At 53.4% G+C, this 20,446-nt stretch overlaps 1 protein-coding gene across 7 annotated transcripts in view; it reads right to left on the bottom strand.

Moving 5' to 3' along the window:
• The window catches only part of ASTN2 (astrotactin 2), a 344,763-nt gene that overhangs the window by 120,567 nt on the left and 203,750 nt on the right, over nt 1-20,446 (bottom strand). For all 7 annotated transcript variants that reach the window (XM_062640264.1, XM_062640262.1, XM_062640269.1 and 4 more), the window contains 3 exons: nt 19,537-19,725; nt 1,021-1,145; nt 515-619 (listed from right to left, as the gene is read on the bottom strand). In XM_062640264.1, coding sequence (XP_062496248.1) covers nt 515-619; nt 1,021-1,145; nt 19,537-19,725 — 419 coding nt within the window. The remainder of the gene's footprint in view (nt 1-514; nt 620-1,020; nt 1,146-19,536; nt 19,726-20,446) is intronic.

The following is a 20,446-nucleotide window of genomic DNA, read 5'->3' as shown; positions in this document are numbered from 1 at the left end:
TTAAATACACATACATGAAAAAAACCTCTGTTTTGAAAGGAAAAGGCAAAACATTCCAGGTCACAACAAAACGCTCCAGCGTTTCCCAACAAAACGGGTAGCTCTGAACACGCGGCACTGAAATGTTTTGACGTTTGCAGGATCCTCCCACCCACCCCCTGCTTCATCTGCGACTCCCTGCTTTGTATGACCCACATTTAGAAGCGCTTTGGGGCCTTTTGAAACCACGTGCTTTCAAGAACTCATTGTTTTCTGTACCCACGCATATACAGAGCCACCCCCTCATGAATCCTTACTGCAGTGATTTAGCTTGATCCTGGTTCTGACCCCAGGGACTGAGCTCCCTGCCTCAGTTTCCCCCATGTATAAAGGAGGAAAGTCTCTCTGCTCACCTCTGTAGTGTGAGTGACTGCACAAGCAAAGCCAATGCTTGGCATGACTGTGCCTTGGGGCAGAGGACCACCACCCACCCGCCCATGCAGACACACATCTTGGTGATGTTACCAAGCCTCACCTGCAGAGAGGGTGATGGAGCTGAGCTTCACCCTGTAGAGGTTGCTCCTGACCCGCCAGTGCTGCACCATGGGGTAGCCCATTGCCTCGTCGTACTTGATGTCCCCTGCAAAGGAAAGAGCCGATGCTCAGCCCTTGCTGCTGCAAGAGATGCTTAATGCTGACATTGAGGAACTGCTTTGCTACATGATACAGGGACATGAAATGGAACAGGGGCAGGGATGGTGACCTCCTTTGGTGGCTATGCCATGGGGTCTCCAGGCTGCTGGCAGGACCAGCATTGCAATGGATGTGGTTGCCTGCATCTTGCAGGGATGGAGATACTGCCCTGCCATGCCAGGGCAGACCCACACAGCCCATACACTACACCTGCCCCAGGCACACAGGAGGGATGCCATGAAGGACTGCGAGACTGGGTGTTCCGATGCCCCTTGGGGACCACAGTGGGATCCAGGGTGGGAAAAGGGGTTCTTGCTCCTGCGCTCACCCCATTGGGGCAGCTCGTACCTGTGAGAAGCTGGAGGTCGGGAAGCGGCTCGGAGAGGACCCCGCGGCACTGCTCCTCCACGGGCAGTGGGATCACCATGAGGCCATCGGCCAGCTGTGGGAAGTCCTTGATGAAGTTATTCTCCCTGCAGAGAGAAGAAGACAACTGCAAAGCAACAATGCAGGCCACGGCCGGGCAGGGGGGCCGAGCCGCCCAACGGCACAGGGATGGGTGGCTCAGGAGGGTGAAGAACGTCTCCAAGCAGGAGACCTGACAGGGGATGGGGTTAGCAGCCCCTGTGATGCCTAATAAGCTCCCCAAGGACCAGGGCTCCATCAGCCCTCTGCAACAAGAGACTGCTCTGAGCCTGGGGAGCCAGCCATTGGTTTTGGCTCAGGTTTTAAAGTGAGAGGGGGCAGACAGCAGTGAGGAGGCTGTGACACCCCAAACCTACCCCTTCCCACCACCAGCAGCATCTTCCCAGGACTGAACCGTGACCAAGCCCCACTGGAGCTTCCCATCCCCTCCACAGCTCTGCCCCCAGATGACTTACTCTGTAAAAGGAGGAAAAGCTTCATTTACAGACAGACACCAAAGAAAAACCCCAAACCCAGCGCGTGCAGCTCACGGTGTGATTTCCCCACACACGCAGGCTCTTTTCTAACCTTGGCAGGTAGAACATTGTGTAATAGGCCCCTAATGAATTGTTTCTAGAACAACGATAGCGGGGCAATGATTTGAATGGGTGAACAGACAGGTCTCTGGGAGACGAGCCTCCCCCCCCGCAAGCGAAATGCCTCGCGCCTGCGCAAAGGGAATGAGAGGGGGGGAGCTTAAATATTGATCTTAGAGCCAAAATATAGGCCAGGAGGCTCCGTGTCCTCTGGGAGCGGAGACAAAAGGGCAGCGGAGCAGGGAAAAGGGAGGTTCCTGTGAAATCAGGTCAGTGCCGGGCGCTGGGGGATGCTCAGCCCTAGCTGCATTGTTAGGAACAGATTTTCCTCTAACCAGCTCCTGGTTTCATTCCCCTTCGCTGGCTTTATCCCCCACATCCATGGTGCGTGGGGGGGGGATGCTCCAGCATCATCTCACATGTGGGGACACCTCGGGCACTACTGCAGTGAGATGCTGAGTTGGTGGAGCACTTCCCTGAAGCCCTACTGCTGCTCCAGGGCCAGGATACGGCCCATGTGTCCTGCACCAGTGGTGAGCAGGAGGTTGTAGCCCCACACAACCAGCCTGGGGATGCTCCAGCACTGAGGTGGGTGAGGAGCACTGGGATGAGGAGCTGCAGGTCACAGTGGGACACATTAGGCAGCAGCACCCCCATCTGAAAGCCACCAGCACCTAATTTCATCTCAGGAGCTTCACTTTAGGTATTGCCAAAGTGATCTATTTATCTGAGGGGAAAAGCCTCTCGCTCACACACGTGCTCACACATCTCCCATTGATCATGCTGGGTGCCTGATCCCCGTGCTGGAGCAGTGCTTTGCTGTTCTGAGCCTCTTGCTGTCTTTGCAATGCAAATGGAGAGCTGCAATCACTGCAGAGCCAGGAGCTGTGGGTGCTGGGAAGAGGGGCTGCAAAGCGAGGCGAGTCAGGAGGGAGCATGGGAAGGAACCTCCATGTCCCTGCTGCTCTCCCTCAGCAGAAAAGGGAGGAAAGCATCAGTGCTACCAACACCTGAAGAAGCAGACACCAGGAGACAGTTAACCCAGTGCCCTGAATGCAAGCACAGGACAGAGAAGATGCAAAGAAGCAGCATCTCCTTCTCCCCCAGTACAAACCGATCCAGACCATCTCACAAACACCTGCCCATGCCATGAGCCCACAGAGCAGCTGTCCCTGGGCCTGAGCTGGGCTCACAGACTCACAGCCTGCTTTGTGTTGGAAGGGACCTTAAAGCTCACCCAGCTCCAACCCCTGCCACAGGCAGGGACACCTTCCACTAGAGCAGCTTGCTCCAAGCCCCTGTGTCCAACCTGGCCTTGAACACTGCCAGGGATGGGGCAGCCACAGCTTCTCTGGGCACCCTGTGCCAGCGCCTCAGCACCCTCACAGGGAAGAACTTTATCCTAACATCTACTCTATGGGGTGACAGGACAGACCCCAGGGGCTGGTGGGTCCATACATGAGCAGCTGAGGAGGGAGAAGCAGGAGATGCACACCAGCACGAGGGGAACACGCACACAGGAGCTGCTGTTCAGAGCTGACACCTCTATGAACAGGTATTTATCAGAACGCCACACTCTGCAGTGCCAATTGCTGCAATCCCGTTTGCTTTAACTGCTCCACAGCCAAAATGACAGGGAAAACCAAGGGGCAAGTGCAAGTCAAGGTGTGAGCACACACATGCTCCTATCACGCAGCGATACAAGGCAAGGCTTGGCTTCAGGAGCACGTCAATGATGCGTTTTTGCTACCAAACCCTTCCTGCATCCCCTTCCCACCTCCAGCCCCCTGCTCCCCATCACCCCAGGGATGACCTGAATCCATGCGGGGGGAAGCACCCATTGGGTGCAGAGCCCCACCAGCCGCCTCCACACCAGCACCCAGTGCACGTGTGGGTGCAGGAGGGTAAACGGGGGGGGGCAGGCAATGGGACCCCCCCATCCGGCTGCGCCAGGGCCGTGCGCTGCGGACCCGCAGCCGGCAGAGGGCTGCAGCTCCTCTTCCTCTGCTCCTCGTTAACAGCCCTGCGGCTCCGGCGCTGCTCGGCATGGAGGCACGGAACGGCTCCTGCCAGGCTTTGTGCTCTCTGGCAGCGCTGATCAAAGCCATCAGGCTCTGTGTGAGCGACAGGGACAGAGGCGAGGAGAGGGATGTGACAGCATCCCTGTGCATGTGCTGGCTGAGCCAATGGCACTTCTGAATGGGTGCAGGGCTCACAACGGGGGGGGTCTGTGCCGTTTCCAAGAAGCACGGTGATGCCTTCACGACCTCATGGCTCCTACTGGTTTATTCCAATGGGATCAGGGGAGATCCAGGCAAACCTGCCTGATCCCAGCCCCTGTTAGCCCCACAGCATCCTGCTCTGTCTCTTGCTCTGCCCCCCTATATCTCCCTATCACTCACAGAGCAGATGCTTGGTACTGGCAGGAGCAGTGAGTAAACTGCTCTCATCCAGCACAATGCACACTGAATGCACGCATCGACTGGCAGCACTCTCCTGGTGGGGATCTCATCATCTCTCAGGGCACTGTGCAGATACTGAGTCATTATACAAGGAAATGCTCTTTCGCCCTCGCAGCACTGGTCCTGAGTAGCATCCAATGCAGAGTACATCCCTGCCTCTGGAGGAAGCCGACTTCCAGACAAACAAGTCTTGATGCTGGGAAAGGTCAAATGGCCAAAGGCTTTTATAAAGGCAGGGTTTGCTGACGAGGAAGGCAGTCACCTGGATTAAACTGAGCTCAAAATCCTGGCTTTAGTGGACACTTCCTATACCCTTGGCTGAATCTATAATGCACCCATTGCCTTGGGTTACACAGCAAACAGCAGCTCCCTCAGTCTTGGGATGCTGCTGAGATAAAGGCAACCAGCGGCTGCTCAGGTACCAGGAGGAGGGCTCAGGCAGCAAGATCCCGCTGTGCTGGTGTTCTCCTGTCCTAGATACACAAACTAGAGATGCTTTTGGGGGATCTGACCTTAAATAATCCACCCAAGGTCATGCGATACAGCCGTGGTGCAGTGCAGTGCAGGGCTGCACTGCTGAGCTCCGCAGGGCTGGTGTCAGCTCACGCAGCTGACAGGAAGCATCCAAAAGGGATGAGCATCCCACAGCATCCCTGAGCAAAAGGGAGCCTAGGGGAACAGGAGAGCCCAATGCAGGCACTGGGAGCAGCCGGAAAGCTGTGGTCTTCCTGGATGGCACCACAGCCACAGGGTCCTGGTCTATGGAATGATTCTGCTGAGCCTTGGGACACCTCATCCCATGGCAAATGTGCTCAAAGCCAAGCTTGCAGTGGGAGCAGCAGTGAAACATCAGCTGGTGACTCACATGCAGGGGTGGACTCTGCCCACTGACCCTTTTTAGAGACCTCCTTGCTCCTGTGCAACTCCCACTGCAAATCCAAGCATCAACTGAGATGGGGCTTCTGCCTCCTTCCACTGCTGGCCATGGATGCACGCCTTGAATCACAGCAACTGGGCAAATATATTCATGAAGGGGTAAAACCATAATAGTAATAGAAAATGACCCCACGAGTGATTAGCTTATGCCCTGGAGCATGAGATTTAATTACCCTTATCTGAGCCAGCACTGCTACAAACGTTAATCACATTATCATCCAGAGTGCCTGTGTTCAGCAAAGTGACTATGGGAGGACTGTGCTTTCTGGTATGCAAGCCTGGAAGGACACCTTCTCTAGCAAGCATCATTTATTAATCTCCCTTATTTCTGTCCCTCAATGGCTTGGGGAGAACATGATGGGTTTGAGGTTATGGAGTGCCAGGTTTTGATCCAACTTACCCTCCGAGAAGCTTTCTCACTGGGGTGGCTGGAAGCTCACAAGAGCCCAGCCTGCATCTGACATGGGACATGCAGAAATAGCTTCTTTTTAGCTTATTATCACCCAAAGAAAGTTAATCTAAAGCCATTGGGAGACAGGAAAGAGGGTGTCCTGTTTCCACAGCCACTTTGGAGAAGGTAAGCACACTGTAAATCTCCCCCCATGTGTCTCTGTGACCTCAGGCACGGGTGAATTATAAAGGCTTAATGCAAACCCTCTGAAGCAGCAGTTACTTATTCCAAATTTACTGATCATTAATTTTAGCAAGGCCCCACACTTGTGTAATGAAGCAGGATGAAAAAGGAGAGACCAATCTCGCTGGAGCTCCCTCCAGCTCCCTAATGTTCAGCTCTAACAACTGTTTGCAATGGGGACAGAAGAGAGCATCAATCCAGATCCCTCTGCTGCAGCCACCATGGCCATCCCCATCCCTCCATCAGCCCCTGTGCTGTGGATAAGACCAGAGCTGCCCATCCCTCCCCACCATGTCCCCAGCGTGTATCTCCACTTCAGTGCCAGCCCTAAACAGCCTGACAATATGTGATAGCTGCCTTAGCAAGTCGGTGCAGGAGAATTAGCATTTAAATTGAGGTGCTCCAGAGGTAAATTGATGCCAGTGCTGGGGCCGCAGCGCCTGTGGGCACGCACGGTGCTGGTGTGATGTCCCCATGTGCATGGGGCTCAGCACCATCCCCTCCGCACATCCTCAGACTGAGCCCCAGAACCCTCTGTGGAGCTGGGAGCGACCCCAGCCATGGCACAAGGATGGTGACAGCCAGCAAATGACATCTGGATATGGGATTTCAAGACCTGAGACAGCCGGACAGAAGGATGCGGGCAGTGGGAACAGCGATGCTCCAAGGAGCCAGCAGAAGCAGGGAAGGGAATTACAGTATCACAGTATCACAGTATGCTAGAGATTGGAAGGGACCTCAAAAGATCATCTAGTCCAATCCCCCTGCTGGAGCAGGAACACCTAGATAACGTTACACAGGAATGCGTCCAGGCGGGTTTTGAATGTCTCCAGGGAAGGAGACTCCACAACCTCCTTGGGCAGCCTGTTCCAGTGTTCCGTCACCCTCACTGAGAAGAAGTTTCTTCTCAAGTTTAAGTGGAACCTCTTGTGTTCCAGTTTGTACCCATTACCCCTTGTCCTATCATTGTTTGCCACTGAGTAGAGCCTGGCTCCATCCTCGTGACACTCCCCCTTTATATATTTATAGACACTTATAAGGTCACCCCTCAGTCTCCTCCAAACTATAGAGACCCAGCTCCCTCAGTCTTTCCTCATAAGGGAGATGCTCCACTCCCTTAATCATCTTGGTTGCCCTGCGCTGGACTCTCTCCAGCAGCTCCCTGTCCTTCTTGAACTGAGGGGCCCAGAACTGGACACAATATTCCAGATGGGGTCTCACCAGGGCAGAGTAGAGGGGAAGGAGGACCTCTCTCGACCTACTAACCACCCCCCTTCTAATACACCCCAGGATGCCATTGGCCTTCTTAGCCACAAGGGCACAGTGTTGGCTCATGGTCATCCTGTCGTCCACTAGGACCCCCAGGTCCCTCTCCCCTACACTGCTCTCTAACAGGTCGTTTCCCAACCTATACTGGAACCTGGGGTTATTCCTGCCCAGATGCAGGACTCTACACTTTCCCTTGTTATATTTCATCCAGTTATTCCCTGCCCAACTCTCCAGCCTGTCCAGGTCTCGCTGGATGGCAGCACAGCCTTCTGGCGTGTCAGCCACTCCTCCCAGCTTAGAATTCCTTCCTGGTGAGTGGTTTATGCACTGTAAAACAGCAATTCAGTTGATCCAAAGCCATTTATCAACTCCATTTGAACCTGCTGCGAAACCTGAGCAGAGATTTTTAAGGTGGTGTTTCTTTTAAGTACAAAACAGAGGATGACAAATAGATCCATCAGTACCATGCTCTGGGAACACTGGACCATTCCGACCTGGTTTTCATACAGACCATCTCCAAGCATCTCCCAAACCCTGACACCTGGACCACACAGCCCGGTGATGCCACCAAGCACTCCAGTATCATATTCACCATCATGGAGGAAAACTGCATCTTCTCCTGAAGCCACTTCTAAAGGAAACACACAGGAATGTGCTCTGAGATGGAGCAATGGAGAAGTTTAGTGACAGAAGCAAAGATCTCCTTCTTGGTGAGCCCTGGAGCAGGCAACCAGTGATGGGACTTGCCGTTGAAGGAGGTCCACCACCAACACGTGGCTCTAGGCAGCACAAGCTGTGAAGCTCAGGTGAGTGCCCACAGCACCCATTCATCACCTTACGTTACTCTCCCTTCCCTGCTCCCCATTATCCAGCTATTTATTCCAGTATTCCAGTGTCTCCTGTGGCTGAAATCCCACATTAGGCTGTGGATCTCCCTCCCTCCGGAATGCCTGGTGGGAAGAGGCTGAACTGAGTGCTGAGTCAATACAGGTTTGGGAAGTTCTGGTTCCCACAGCAACGCCCGGCGCCTGTGCAGCAGGCAGGCAACGCTGGATTTATGCCTTCATTACTGAGCTGGGAATCCCATACAAAGCTCTAGCTTTCAGCCTGTTATGGAACTGGGCAAATCTATGGATTATTCCCTTTGGGATTCAAATTTCTCAGGTTTAAATGTGATTTTCTGCAAGAGATTTTAAGAGAAGTCAACCCCCCCCCCCATGTTTGAGAATGAAAGAAGGGAAAAAGCATGGATACCCCTGTGGCTGGAGAAAGGGAACAGAGTGGGAACCTGCCTGGTGTTTGCCTGTAACTCTGCACAAGTTGCTCCTTGAAGCCCACATTCGCAGGGAGTGAATCCCCAGGGATTCATATCCCAGTTCATATGAGCTGGGAGACACAACTTGGTGCAGAAGCTGCCATCATCATTAACACTTGAACCTGGCTAAGATCTCCTGGCTGCATCACAGCCCAAAAGAGTCCACTGACAGCCTCTTCCCTCTGACAGCTCAGATCCAAGCAATCTGCTGCTGGAAACCTCCTTATGTGAGGCACTGCTTGCTTGGACAAGCTGATGAAATACAGCCCAGCGTATGTCTGACCCAACACTTTGCATCTTTAAGCTGCTATCTCCTTACTATTGTCCTGCTCAAGTCACATCACTTGAGCATCACGTCACTGAGGTGCATCATCACCCAGAACAAACCCTTCCACACACACCTATCTGCTCCTCTCCTTCTGCAGGGGCAAAGCAAACACACAAGGAGCCAAAACCCCTTACTCATGTGGCTCTGCATTAAGTGTTTATCCCAACAACAGGGTAGGCAGTAGCTCCACATCTGGCTGGGGTTTAGCCTTAGCAGCCTTGTCCTGAGCCTCCAACCCGGTGGCAGGACCACGATGACATGTCAGACCCATGTGCCATCCCTCCTTGTGTGGAAGGTCTGGGAAATGCCCAGCAGCTGATGTGGCTGATGAGAAACCTGCCTGTTTGCAAAGCACGGGAGGATCCGTGTCCCGCTCCATGTATCTTCCCTTCAAGGTGTCTCCCTCCATCAGCTCTGCCATCACTGACAGCCGAAGGGTCTGACCTTGTTGGCTCCCATGAGCTCAGCAGCTTCCAGTTGTTGAACCATGTGGATGGAGCAGACAGACCTGGAGCAGCTCATGGAGCTCCTGCCCACCAGGCTGTGGCCAGGGCAAGATGATCTGGGCTCTGTTTCTCTATGGGGATGGGTTTTCTATGCCTGAGCATCCCAGAGCCGGGCTGGACACCTCCTCTGGATGATGATTTCAGTGATGAGTTGATCTAAGGCTGCAGGTCCCTTTGCATGGGGACTGTTGGGGTGCTGTTTGCAATCACCTCCTGAGCATTGCTCCAACAGCTCCGTGCCTGGTGCTTTCATTGTCATTATTTGTAATGAGCCAACAAAGGCAGAACTCCCACTGGCTCCAGAGGAGCCAGGACTCCATGCTGCAACTTCCCAAGGAACTGGATGCAGTTCCTATGGGATTCCTCTTGCAGCCCCTCAAACCACCAGCTCTCCCACAGAGCAACCCACATCCCAGCTGCAATGCCCTGGGAAGCACAAGCACTGCCTTTTAAATAATATTTGCCTTTGCAATGTAAATGCAGAGCCAGCTTTCTGCTCCGCATACGCATCCATTCTCTTTAACAATTTGGGATCTTAAGCATGTATTTCCCTCTCCTAAGCTTCATCGTTAACCTTTAAGATGGAGATAAGGTGTAAGAGTTTGGAAAGGAGTCAGGAGGGACGTTGGAAATGAGCCAGGAGCAGTGTTAATACTGGGCTGCACATCATATCTCTTCTTTCCCCCCCAGGGCGATTCGGACTGCTCTTGACTACCACCACGGTATTACAAACTCTAATGAGGTTTGGAAAATAAGAAACCCACTGCGGCGTGGGAGAAACTAATAGAAATTGTTTTGTCTTCTCTCTATTAGTCATTAGGAGCAGAAGAAAAACAGCCACAGGCAGTGGCAGGGCTGCAATACCACCACGCATTTCATATGCTGGCACTCCGACAAAGTCATTTTAACGCAGTTAATGCTCCTGCTTCCCCTCCACGCACGCTCTGCTGTACAGCAGTATGGGCTGCAGCTGCACCAGTGTCCCCTGTGACGGGATCAACCAGCCTGGGGTGAGCCCAGCGGTGCCCGGTGCCTGCCCTAGGTGCCCATGCTTGGCCAACCCACAGCTCTGCCCAGCAGCAAACCCACCACCATGGACGCAGCAAGCTGATGTGCAGAGCCAGGTATCCCCCAGGGACAGGCATGGAGGGTGAAGGCAGCACCCGTGCAGGCAGCGCTCAGGGATGCATCCCTAAGTGGCAGCTCCCAGCGCTGTCTGGCAGCCAGAGCATATGGTGAATTAGCTGGGATTTGTGGCCACATCTGCAAAGCCGAGTCTCTGTGTGTGAAGTTAATTACAGAAGCCACAAAACGCTGCACACAGCGAGATAGGGCTTGGTGATGGCACCTGCAGCAACCTCACCCCTCGCTATCCTCCCTGGGAGAGGCGGGCACTGAGTCCTGCTCCATGGCTCAGCACAGTGCCCTGGAGCACTTTCCGCTTTGCTTCTCTCCTCCCAGCTCTGTGGGACATCACACCCCGGCTCTGCGGCCGCTGGATGACAAGTGGCAGTGCCATCACACCTCCCAGATGTTCACCTGCTGCCCGCGGGTATGAGCACAGCTGGCCGATGGCACCATCCCCAGGAAGCTATGGCACAGGCACACAGGCTGCTCTGCCTGCATTGCGCTGCCCTGGTCCCTGCTGGGGAGAAATGAATGGCACAAACACCCCCAGGCTTTCATCTCAAGGAAACTGGTGTTGAAGACAAAAGCCCATGCGAGATGACTTCTTGCTCAGCTGCAGTTTGGGCAGGGAGACAGCAGGACAGCAATAGGGATGAGGAGGAGAATGAGTGATGCTGGGTTGGTCCCCACTACCTGCTCCTGTGTGCCTCTGCGTTGAGCCAAAGCTGCAGCATCCAAGACAGGAAGTAGGTGCAGTAAAAGATATAGGAGATCGCCCAGGTTATCCCATGTGCTCTATGGGTAGGATGCAGCAGGAGATGGGAGGGCTCCCAGCACAGCTTGTGCACCACCTTTGGTGGACAGTGGATTAAACTCATGGTCCCCAAGCCCAAACCAAGCATCTCCCTTCAGGTCTACACAGTCACAAGTTACACTGCAACAACAGAAGGGCAAATCCTCCATCTCTGGAGAGATCACTTGGGATGGGAAAGCACAAGGAAAGGTTTTCTGCTGCACTGAGGATTGCATCCAAGCCCTGCTGCTGACTCGGAGCAGGTATGGCTCGACAGCTGGCATAGCTGCAGAGCACTCGGATATCCCCACACTGGTGACTGCTCGTGACTGCATTGCCTGGAGCAAGGATTCGCATTGCTAAGTCAATGTCAAGCTGATTTAGTCGCTGGATGGGGAGTCTCCATCGACCAGTGCTGGCACTAGCAAGGAAGAGCAGTGACGGGCTGGTAAGTGTCAGCCTTGTCCCCGGAGGTGCTGCTCGAGTGGTGTCAGTGGTGCAAGCAGCATGAACCCATGGACTGTGCTAATGGTGACCACCACGAAGTGCCCATGGCATGATGGAAAATCCTCCTGTCATAGCTTACAGTCAACTGACTACACTTTACTGCCTCAAACCCTCCCGCCTGAGTCTCTTCTTCATTTTCAGCTGAACATAATCCTTATTTCATGTGTCCCACGTGGGTGCAGAGCCCCTGTGCCCCAGGAGCAGCTTCAGATGAGGAAAGAAGCAGCAGCAATTCCTCCTCTGCAAGCCTGAGCACCACTACAAGGCTATAAAGCCAATAAGGACCCCCTGGGATGAAAGGTACTCTATAAATCTGAGCTGTTATTATTATAAAACCAATCTCCACCGCATCTCTTAATAATGCAGATTAACTATGCAATAACACCCTCTATAATTAGTATCACGAAAGTCAGAGATGGGAAAGGCCAGCAGGTCAGCGAGTCCAGCTGGCACACTGCTCCCTATGGTATGGGGAAGGGGAAACCTCCTGGGTGCACTGGCAGCTGGGAAAAGCAAAAGCAGGCTTGGCATTACCGCGCACCACAAAGGGAATGGTAAACGAGGATGGCACACAAATCACTGCATCGAACCCAGGAGGGCTCTGCAAGTGGCCAGCACCAAAGTCTGGTCCCTCCCCTCCTGTGTGGGTGCATGTCTCCTCTCCAAACCTTTACCCTTTCCTCATGCTCAGGACACAAGGGCGTCACCATCAGCTTTTCATGGGGTGGACCCTGCAGACCTCACTGAGCCCCTGATGGCTGCTTTGGGGGCACACGGGTGTCCCCTGCAGGCTGATGACAACAGGGCAGGTTCCTTGCAGGAGGAGCCCATGTCCCAGAGGGACAAGCATTCCCCAAAACCCTTCACCTCCCATCCCACAAATAGCTCCCAGGTCCAGGATGAGGAGACACAACCTTTCCATACTCATACCTTGCCTAGCAGCATTCCCACACTGGGATCCCACTGCCTGCTCCCATCCTGCACAGGAACCAGTGCTGACCAATCCATCTATCACACTGTTCTGAACCCCATCATCCTCCTCGCCTCCATGGTGTGCCCCTATGGCCATGGCACTTCTTCCCTGTGGTCCCCACTGGCAGTGGCAAGGGCAAGAGGGAAGGTTCCCAGCCTGGGCCCTGCGCTGCTCTGCCCAATTAGTGCTGCCGGGTGAGAGGCTGTGATTGCGCTGTGGAAATGCAAATCCGAGCTTCCTGCTGCAGCAGCAGCTAACAAGATAATGAATATTTTCATCAGCTGCAGAGAATACAAACATCTGCACACACACAGACGTGCTGCCAGGGCCGGGGGCGGGAGCAGGGGGCAGGGCCACAGGGTTGGGAGCAGCTCTGTAGCATCCCTCGCTGCCAGGGTAAAGGGAAACTGCACCTCTGGCTGGTCCCCGAGCCCAGAAAAGCCCATGGGTGATGCTCCATGAGCTTCATGCTGATGTATCTCCAACAGCAGTGCTTTGGCTCTGGATTGTGCCTGTGAGGTTTGGGGTACATATCCGTGGTACCCACATCTCCTATGGGCACCCGCTCTGCCCATCTCTGGGGCCCAAGCTCCCATTTGCAACAGCAACTCACCAATGTGCATGGCTGAAAAGCCAGCTTCCAGAGCATGGGCTGAGCTGCATAGTCCTACTCACACCAGGCAGAGAACAAGGCTGAGTACCCCTAGTACTTAAATTACCTCTATTATTCAGTCAATCCGTGTGTTTTAAACACCACCTCTTCCACCCTGGACCCCTGTGTTATCTTCAGGATATTGCCAGCACCAGATTTGCTTTTGTTTTTCCAGAAGAATACAAAAGAGCTCCCAATGCAGTGCACAAGCACTTGCCTGCAGCCTGTCACAAACACCAGCTCCAAGCTGCGCAATCTGTTCTCCTCTTTGGTGGGATGCTAACTTTGAACCGGAGCAGGGCTGATGGAGCGCTGTGCTAATTGCATTAGTCATTATACACTGAAATGAGAGATCCTCAGTGCTTAGCCTGGCCAGCGAAGATGTGCTCAAAATACACAGCGTGTGTCTCTGTGCAACCTGTTGTGGGCTCTGAAAAGGGCTGGATGAACTCAAGAAAGCAGCCAGGATGGCCTCGATGCGAGGCGGAGAGGAGAGAAAATGGGATTGAGAAGAAACAGCTCAGACAGAGACCCTTTGGGGGCTGCAAAACCATTGCCAGTAGCACGGCCACAGATGGGCATCAGGACATCTCTGCTCTGCAGGCAGCATCCCTAGCATGGCACAGACTGAAACAGGGTAGGCAGCGGAGCACCACATCCTTCAGCAGCTCCACAACACTGCTAAACTGCTAAAAGCCCCCTTACCTGCTACTGAGGACCAAGGCCGGAGGCATTAGCCTGGCTTGGAAAGACATCATTGCTTCCAAGTAGCATGTCTGAGCCTTCTGAGTTGTGAACAGGTAATAGAATTGCAGCAACAAATAATAAAAAGAGGAATGAAATGGAAGGCAGCCACTGGAAAAGAGATCCATCCATTATCCTGGCCTGAAGGGTAATAGGTAAACAAGGCGGTGGTGTCCCGGCTGGCGCCCTGCTCACCAGCACAGAAATAATAAGCAGTGCAATTATAACTTATGTGCGTGGAGCTTTCAAGACCCAAAGGGGGGGAAGGAGGAAATAGGGAAAGACTCAATAGCATTCATTTAGCTGGTTACATACATTACATTTGTGATGCCAAGGGGGATGCAGGACATCCTCACTCATAAGCTCCGAACCAGGATGTACCACAAAGCCCCCACTGGCCTCTAGCACCCAGATGCGATGAGCACTGGGTGCTGAGCACCCATCCCAGGCTCCTGGCAGCACCCATGGCAGTGGGGACACGGGGTGCAGCCTCCCCCAGCGGAGGGACAGCGATGGGGATGTTTCCCAAAGCATCCCTGCGGCAGTGATGGTGCTGAGCTGTCAGCTCCCCCCGTGCTGCCACCGCCGCGCTGGTTTATTAAGGGCTGAGAAGCAGCGAGGGGAAGAAGTGACAGATTTAAAATTAACTTGCCAAACTCCCCATCAATATTATGACAATTCCCTGCATCGGTTCCGTGACCCGGCGTGCGCTCGGCAGCGCGGCTGTGTGCAGGCAGAGCCGCTGCCGCGCTGGGGCCAGCGGGTACCCAGCCCTCCCCACGGCATCCCGGCCTCCTCAGGGCTGTGCTCAACACAGCTTCCACAGCTGTGAAGCAGCAGCACTGGTTGATGGGTGAGGATGCGTGGAACAGCATCCTCTGAGGACCGGTTTGCAGAGGGAAGGGTGCTCAGCGTGGCAGCCCTGCACCCTCCAGACTCATCCTCCTTGATTATGGGAAGGGGAAAACACTTGGTGCTCAGTAGGGGTTTTGCAGTGAGGTTGTGCCAACGCAAATCCTCTCCCCACTCCAGCCACCAAACCACTTTGGCTGCTTATTTGCCCCCAGCACCCAGAAACTGCCTGGATTCGCTGCGTCTCCAATGGGAAGGAATCAAATGGGGGCTGTGGATGAGTGAAGTGCTCCCCATATCCTGGGGCTATGCCAACGACAAGAGCTGGGATGAGAAGCAGAGCCAGAGGTAAGGATGGGAAGGGACCCTGGTTAGGGCAGACGGCTGCTCCCCAGGGAGTGCTCTGACATCCCATGTGCCATGCAGTAATAATCCAGCAAGTGAAGCTGGCTCCACAGGTAACAGTCTGGGATTTCTCCATATTAATGGCATAAAAGCAACAATCTGAAACTGCAAATAGCTTTTAAACAAAACATCTCTATTCCCTCGTGGCAAAGAGGCAGCACAAAACAGATAAGGAATGAATAAACAACCCATTTGGAAAATAATCCCCGGGTGATTTGGGGATGGTGTGGAGTTGGGGCTCTGCCCCAACGCGAGGCAAGGAGGGGGAAATCACTCTAATCCAGTCTTTAGTGAGCTGGATCCAGTGCTGAGCCTCCCGGCTAGACCGAGAGGTGTGACTGGAATAGATCAGCTCCAATCCCATCTATTTATTAACATCATGCAGCATTCCACCAAAGAGAAGAACCTATTTAACAAAAAGAGATGGATGCCCAGAAGAAGGCGGCTCTGAATGCGCTCTTGGCTTAACAACGGAAGGAGCAAGGGTGGGGAGGGTTCTGGTGTGTGATGAAAGATCCCTCCTCTGCCCCTATCAGAGCACCTGCGAGGACACGCAGAAGCATCACCAGAGGAGCGCTTTGATTTAAATCCTTGCAATGAAACAGCAGCAGCAGCAATGATGTGGTGCACTCCTCCAAGCTGAAGCCTTGATGAAGGCTTGTCCAACAGGTGAGTTGAGCACCCCAATCACCACAGTGATCATTAGCGGTCATTAAACCACCTCAGTACAGAAAAAGCTGTCACAGAGTTCCTAACTCATGACAGCTCGACCTGAGCTGCTGTGGTGCTCACGTCCTGAAGGGCTGTGGCTTCACTGTACTGATGGATGGGGAAAGGGTCCTTGGCACCAGCACGAAGGGATGTGAGAGCAGGAACACAGGCTCTATGTACCACAACAAGGTGCCACACCAATGCAGGTGTATATATAAAGCACATATAGTGCATGCAGTATGAACTGTTTGATTGCTGCCCACCCCTGTTGTGGGTACATCAGTCACAGCAGCCAGTATTTGCTTCCTCCATCCTTCCCTTGCCATTGAAGTGCCTGGGTGCTGCTTTACCCCTCAGATAAAGTGATGCGGGTTAAAAGGGAAACCCAAAATCTCATGCAGCACTGACCAGAACCAGAGGCTGGTCTAAGGTCTGGGACCTCCAAAACTATACAGCTCTCCCAGTACCAGCATGGTGTGCTGAGTGCTCATGTCCAACACCGTTCTCCTGCTGCATCCTAAAGGTACCTGCTGCACACCCCCATCCTCTCGAGCTGACCAGACACAATAAAGCCATCAGTGTTACACCAGCTACGTCCCAGTGCCATGCCAAGCCATTGCTGGGAGAACCTTTATAAGAGCACGTAGTGATTGGACAAGGGGGAATGGCTTTAAACTGAAAGATTAAGGTTAGATATAAGGAAGAAGCTCTTCCCTGTGAGGGTGCTGAGGCGCTGGCACAGGGTGCCCAGAGGAGCTGTGGCTGCCCCATCCCTGGCAGTGTTCAAGGCCAGGTTGGACACAGGGGCTTGGAGCAAGCTGCTCTAGTGGAAGGGGTCCCTGCCCGTGGCAGGTGTTGGAACTGGATGAGGTTTAGGGTCCCTTCAACCCAAACCAGGCTGGGATTCCATGACTCTATGACCACACAGCCATCAGAAGGGTAGAGACTAACCAGTGCTGCAGACCTGGTGACAAAGAGACCACCCCAATGGGATGCAAATACTGGTAACTGGTAGGTGTTGCCCAGGCCAGGGTCCATGAGACAGCTTTTCCCAGCACAAAGGCTTCCTCCCAACCCCATGCTGACATGCCTGGCAAATTGAGAATATCCTATTTAAGAAAGACACTGAAGATGCGGCGACATGGGAAGCAGACACCATTCAACTGACTGTCACATCTGCATAGCTAAAGGATCCCAGCAGTTCTAAATCTCTCTAAAATACTCAGCCCCTTGTTCTGATAGCAGGTTCTTGCTCCTACTTCGCAAAAACAGGCTTTTAATCCCTGGTATTAGGCAGCTTCCTGCTATGTTTCAAATGCACCAAATTAAGGGCTTCTCTAACAGCTGGTGTCTTAATGCACAGAGAGGTTCTTGAATACCTATGAAAATCAGAGGCAAATTACATCTTTCAGTTAATAATTTCTTCTCCATTAACCTCCTTCTCTTCCCTTGTTAGGGGATGATGTAATGGTGCTTCTGCAGCGTAACCCTCCAACACACTGGGCAGCCTGGCTGCAGGGAAGGACACTGCATGGGGTGAATTGAGCTCCTCTCATCACTGCCCAGGGCTTTTGGATCCAACAGGCTGCATTCCAATGGGAAAGGTCAGCCATGCCGACCTTTCAGGATGCTGAAAGCATTTGTGGAGCGAGACATGGTGCCTCCAGCCTGGCTCCGAGCTCTGCCGAGCCAGTGTATCACACGCAACACGTGGATGTGTTCTGAAGGTTGCTCTTGCTTTAGACCTGCTTTCTCCTCCCTCTACCGGCTGTTGGACCTGTTGGGATCCCCCAGCTGATGCTGGGCACTGAAAATCCTGTCTGTGATGTTGAGGTCGTGCAGAAGACCTGGGTCCCGCTGTGCAGAGCCTCACTGGAAAACGCTTCCTCCCACTGCATGCACCGCAACCATCACCCAGGCAGCCTGGCCGGCCATGGCTGGGGAGAGGATGGATCACCAGCAGCCCTGAAGACCCATCAGCCAGAGCCTCAGGGAAGATCCAATCCCAACACCAGAGGTCTTTTATCCTGAGAGCAAAGAGGCCAAAGGCAGCTCCAGCAGGAACTGCTCCTGGGACTGCTCAAACCCAGCATCCCCAGGGCAGCATGACTTGAAGAAACCGCATCGACCAGGAGAAACCACATCTCCTAGGAGAAGACCCATCTCCCAGGATAAACCAGACCCACAGACAACCCTGCATGCTTCCCAGCTGGAATTTAGCGCTGAGGACAGAGATGTGTTTCCTTCCTGGTAGCCATAAAGCAGCCCTTGGTCCCCAGCCCTGGCTGAGGCAGGAGGAGGATGGCTTTCAACCCTCCTGCTTTGCAGGAGGCTATGGTTGAGCTGCACAAGGAGGTTTGGTGCATAAGGACTGATGGCACCAGCTGGGGCTGGCCCTCATTCAGAGGGAGCCTGCCTGGGTCTGGCATTCCCAGGAGAACACTTGGGGAGTGTCTGAAGCCCCCGGAGCTGCTAGCTCATGGCAAACCTCAGCTGTGACGGACCTGCTGACGCTTGTAATGTGGGAGGGAGAGAAAGCAAAGAGGAGCCCACTGGGGAAATTGCCTCTGTGTGCTGTCAATTCTCACTTCCAGCGGCTCCAAGCACTCTGCTGGCTCTGCCTTTCTGAGCGCCTCTGTGCTGGTGGAGCTCGTAATTCATCTGCCATGGAGAGAGCAGAAGGCCAGAGTTCAGCGTGAATGCATTGCTAGGAAGGCTCTGCATTCAGCTGGGGGAAAAGCGCCCAGAGAAACACCGTGGCCAGCAGTGATGAGCTCCCTGCTCCAGCTAAAACCAGAGGTAGCAATGGGGTCTGGGTGCCTTAACAGGAGAGAAACCCCCAGTGTACTGGGAAGATGCTGGACGAGGAAGAATCTCATCTGTGTGGGATACGCACTGGACCCTCTCCTGACTGTGATCACTGCTGCTTTGATCATAGGCCCACCTTGGTTTATTACCCAACCAAAGTGTGTCTGTATTCAGGAGAAGTGAAGAAAAATACATAAATAACTCATTTTCCAGTCTGAATTCAGCAGCTACCAGCAAGATCCCCTCTGTGAGCACTGCAGCTCACATCCTGCTCTCCCTGCCATGCACATCTGACCCCCAGCACTCCTGACATACCCAGAATGCAGCTTGCAAACACCTCTGCTGTCTGCTATTTGCAGCTCTAGTGGGATATCTACTTTCAGCTTATGTTATTTCTCATATATATGTGTGTGCATGTATATATATATATCCACAGCTCCCCCCAGTATTGTAACTGGGGACTCTGAGTAAAACCAGCTCACACAGGTTGAAAACACGCCCAAGGAAACACCCTTTCATACAACATGCGATTAAACAGCAGAACTCCTTGTCACAGGGTATCATGGAGATGAAAGACATCAGTGTTCAGAAAGAGATGAGGCAACACTGCCTGGAAAAGCCCACCAAATGCAATTAAACACTTTACAAGACACACACTGGCCCAGAAGGGTCTGGCTGCCTGCAGGAAGGATGAGCAAGTAGGAAAACCATGGATGGTTGCTGTCCTCTTGCTCTCTTCCCCTAGAGAACCCATCAGAGATGCTGGCTCTGCACCAGTGGACCTTCATCCCATCTCACCATCCCAATGTTCCCAAAGCTAGGAGCAGAACCAGGCCATACCTGAAACTCATCTGGAACACCTGCCCTTGGTTGACGTGCTGGGTCCTGTTGTTATAACCATGCAGCATCTCCCCAAAGAGAGTGTCGTTGAACTTGGCATCCGACTTGAGGCACTTGGGGCCCTCGCAGATGTCAGACAGCATCAGGCAGGACTTCCCATCCGGGGCCAGTTTGTACTCCTCCACGCACCTGTGGAGCACCACAAGCTACTTAGAACCACAGCCTGGTTTGGGCTGGAAAGGACCTTAAAGCTCATTGAGTCCCACTCATGGGCAGGGACACCTTCCACTAGACCACCCCACAAGCCCTGCCATGGGATAAGTCTCTGATGAGTCCAGCCGAGCACCACCAACGTCTACAGCAGCTGCCTGGGAAGGTGCTGTTTTGTGTCCAAACATTCCCAAGGCAAATTCAAGCTTCTGTGCTTTCTTCCACCCTGGAGTGCCCCCATGCAAGGAAACAGCACCTTTGCCCTTCGGTCCCAATTCCAAGAACATTGTGGGTAAGATGCACACTCTCACCTTTGACAGACAGGAAGGGAAACTGAGGCAGGCAGCAGGGATGTGATTTAACTACAGACATCAGGGACATCTTCTGCTCATCCTTCCCTCTCTTTTCTCTGGCTTTTTTCCTCACACTGGCTCCCAGATGACAAGGAAACCTCCATTCTCTGCCTGCCCCTTCCTCTCCATAGCCACAACACTCTGCTAACATCAATCCCATCTCCATCCAGGTTTGCTGCCCTCTCCCATTCATCTGCTGCATTTTAGTGCTGCAAGCACCCGCCTGTCACACCTTTCCCCGCCTGTTCCCGAGGTGCAGCTCTGCCTGGAAAAGGGATCATGAAAAACAAAGGGGAAAAAGCTCTCTGCCCTTGGGGATGGAAAACTGAAACGCAGATTCCCTGTGT

The sequence above is a fragment of the Pezoporus occidentalis genome, unplaced genomic scaffold, assembly GCF_034315485.1.
Source record: "Pezoporus occidentalis ecotype Australia unplaced genomic scaffold, CSIRO_AGI_Poc_V1 ctg64, whole genome shotgun sequence".
In the NCBI taxonomy this organism is placed as follows: Eukaryota; Metazoa; Chordata; class Aves; order Psittaciformes; family Psittacidae; genus Pezoporus; species Pezoporus occidentalis.
Note: the sequence above shows the minus strand (reverse complement) of the source record. Positions and strands in the feature narration are given on the sequence as shown.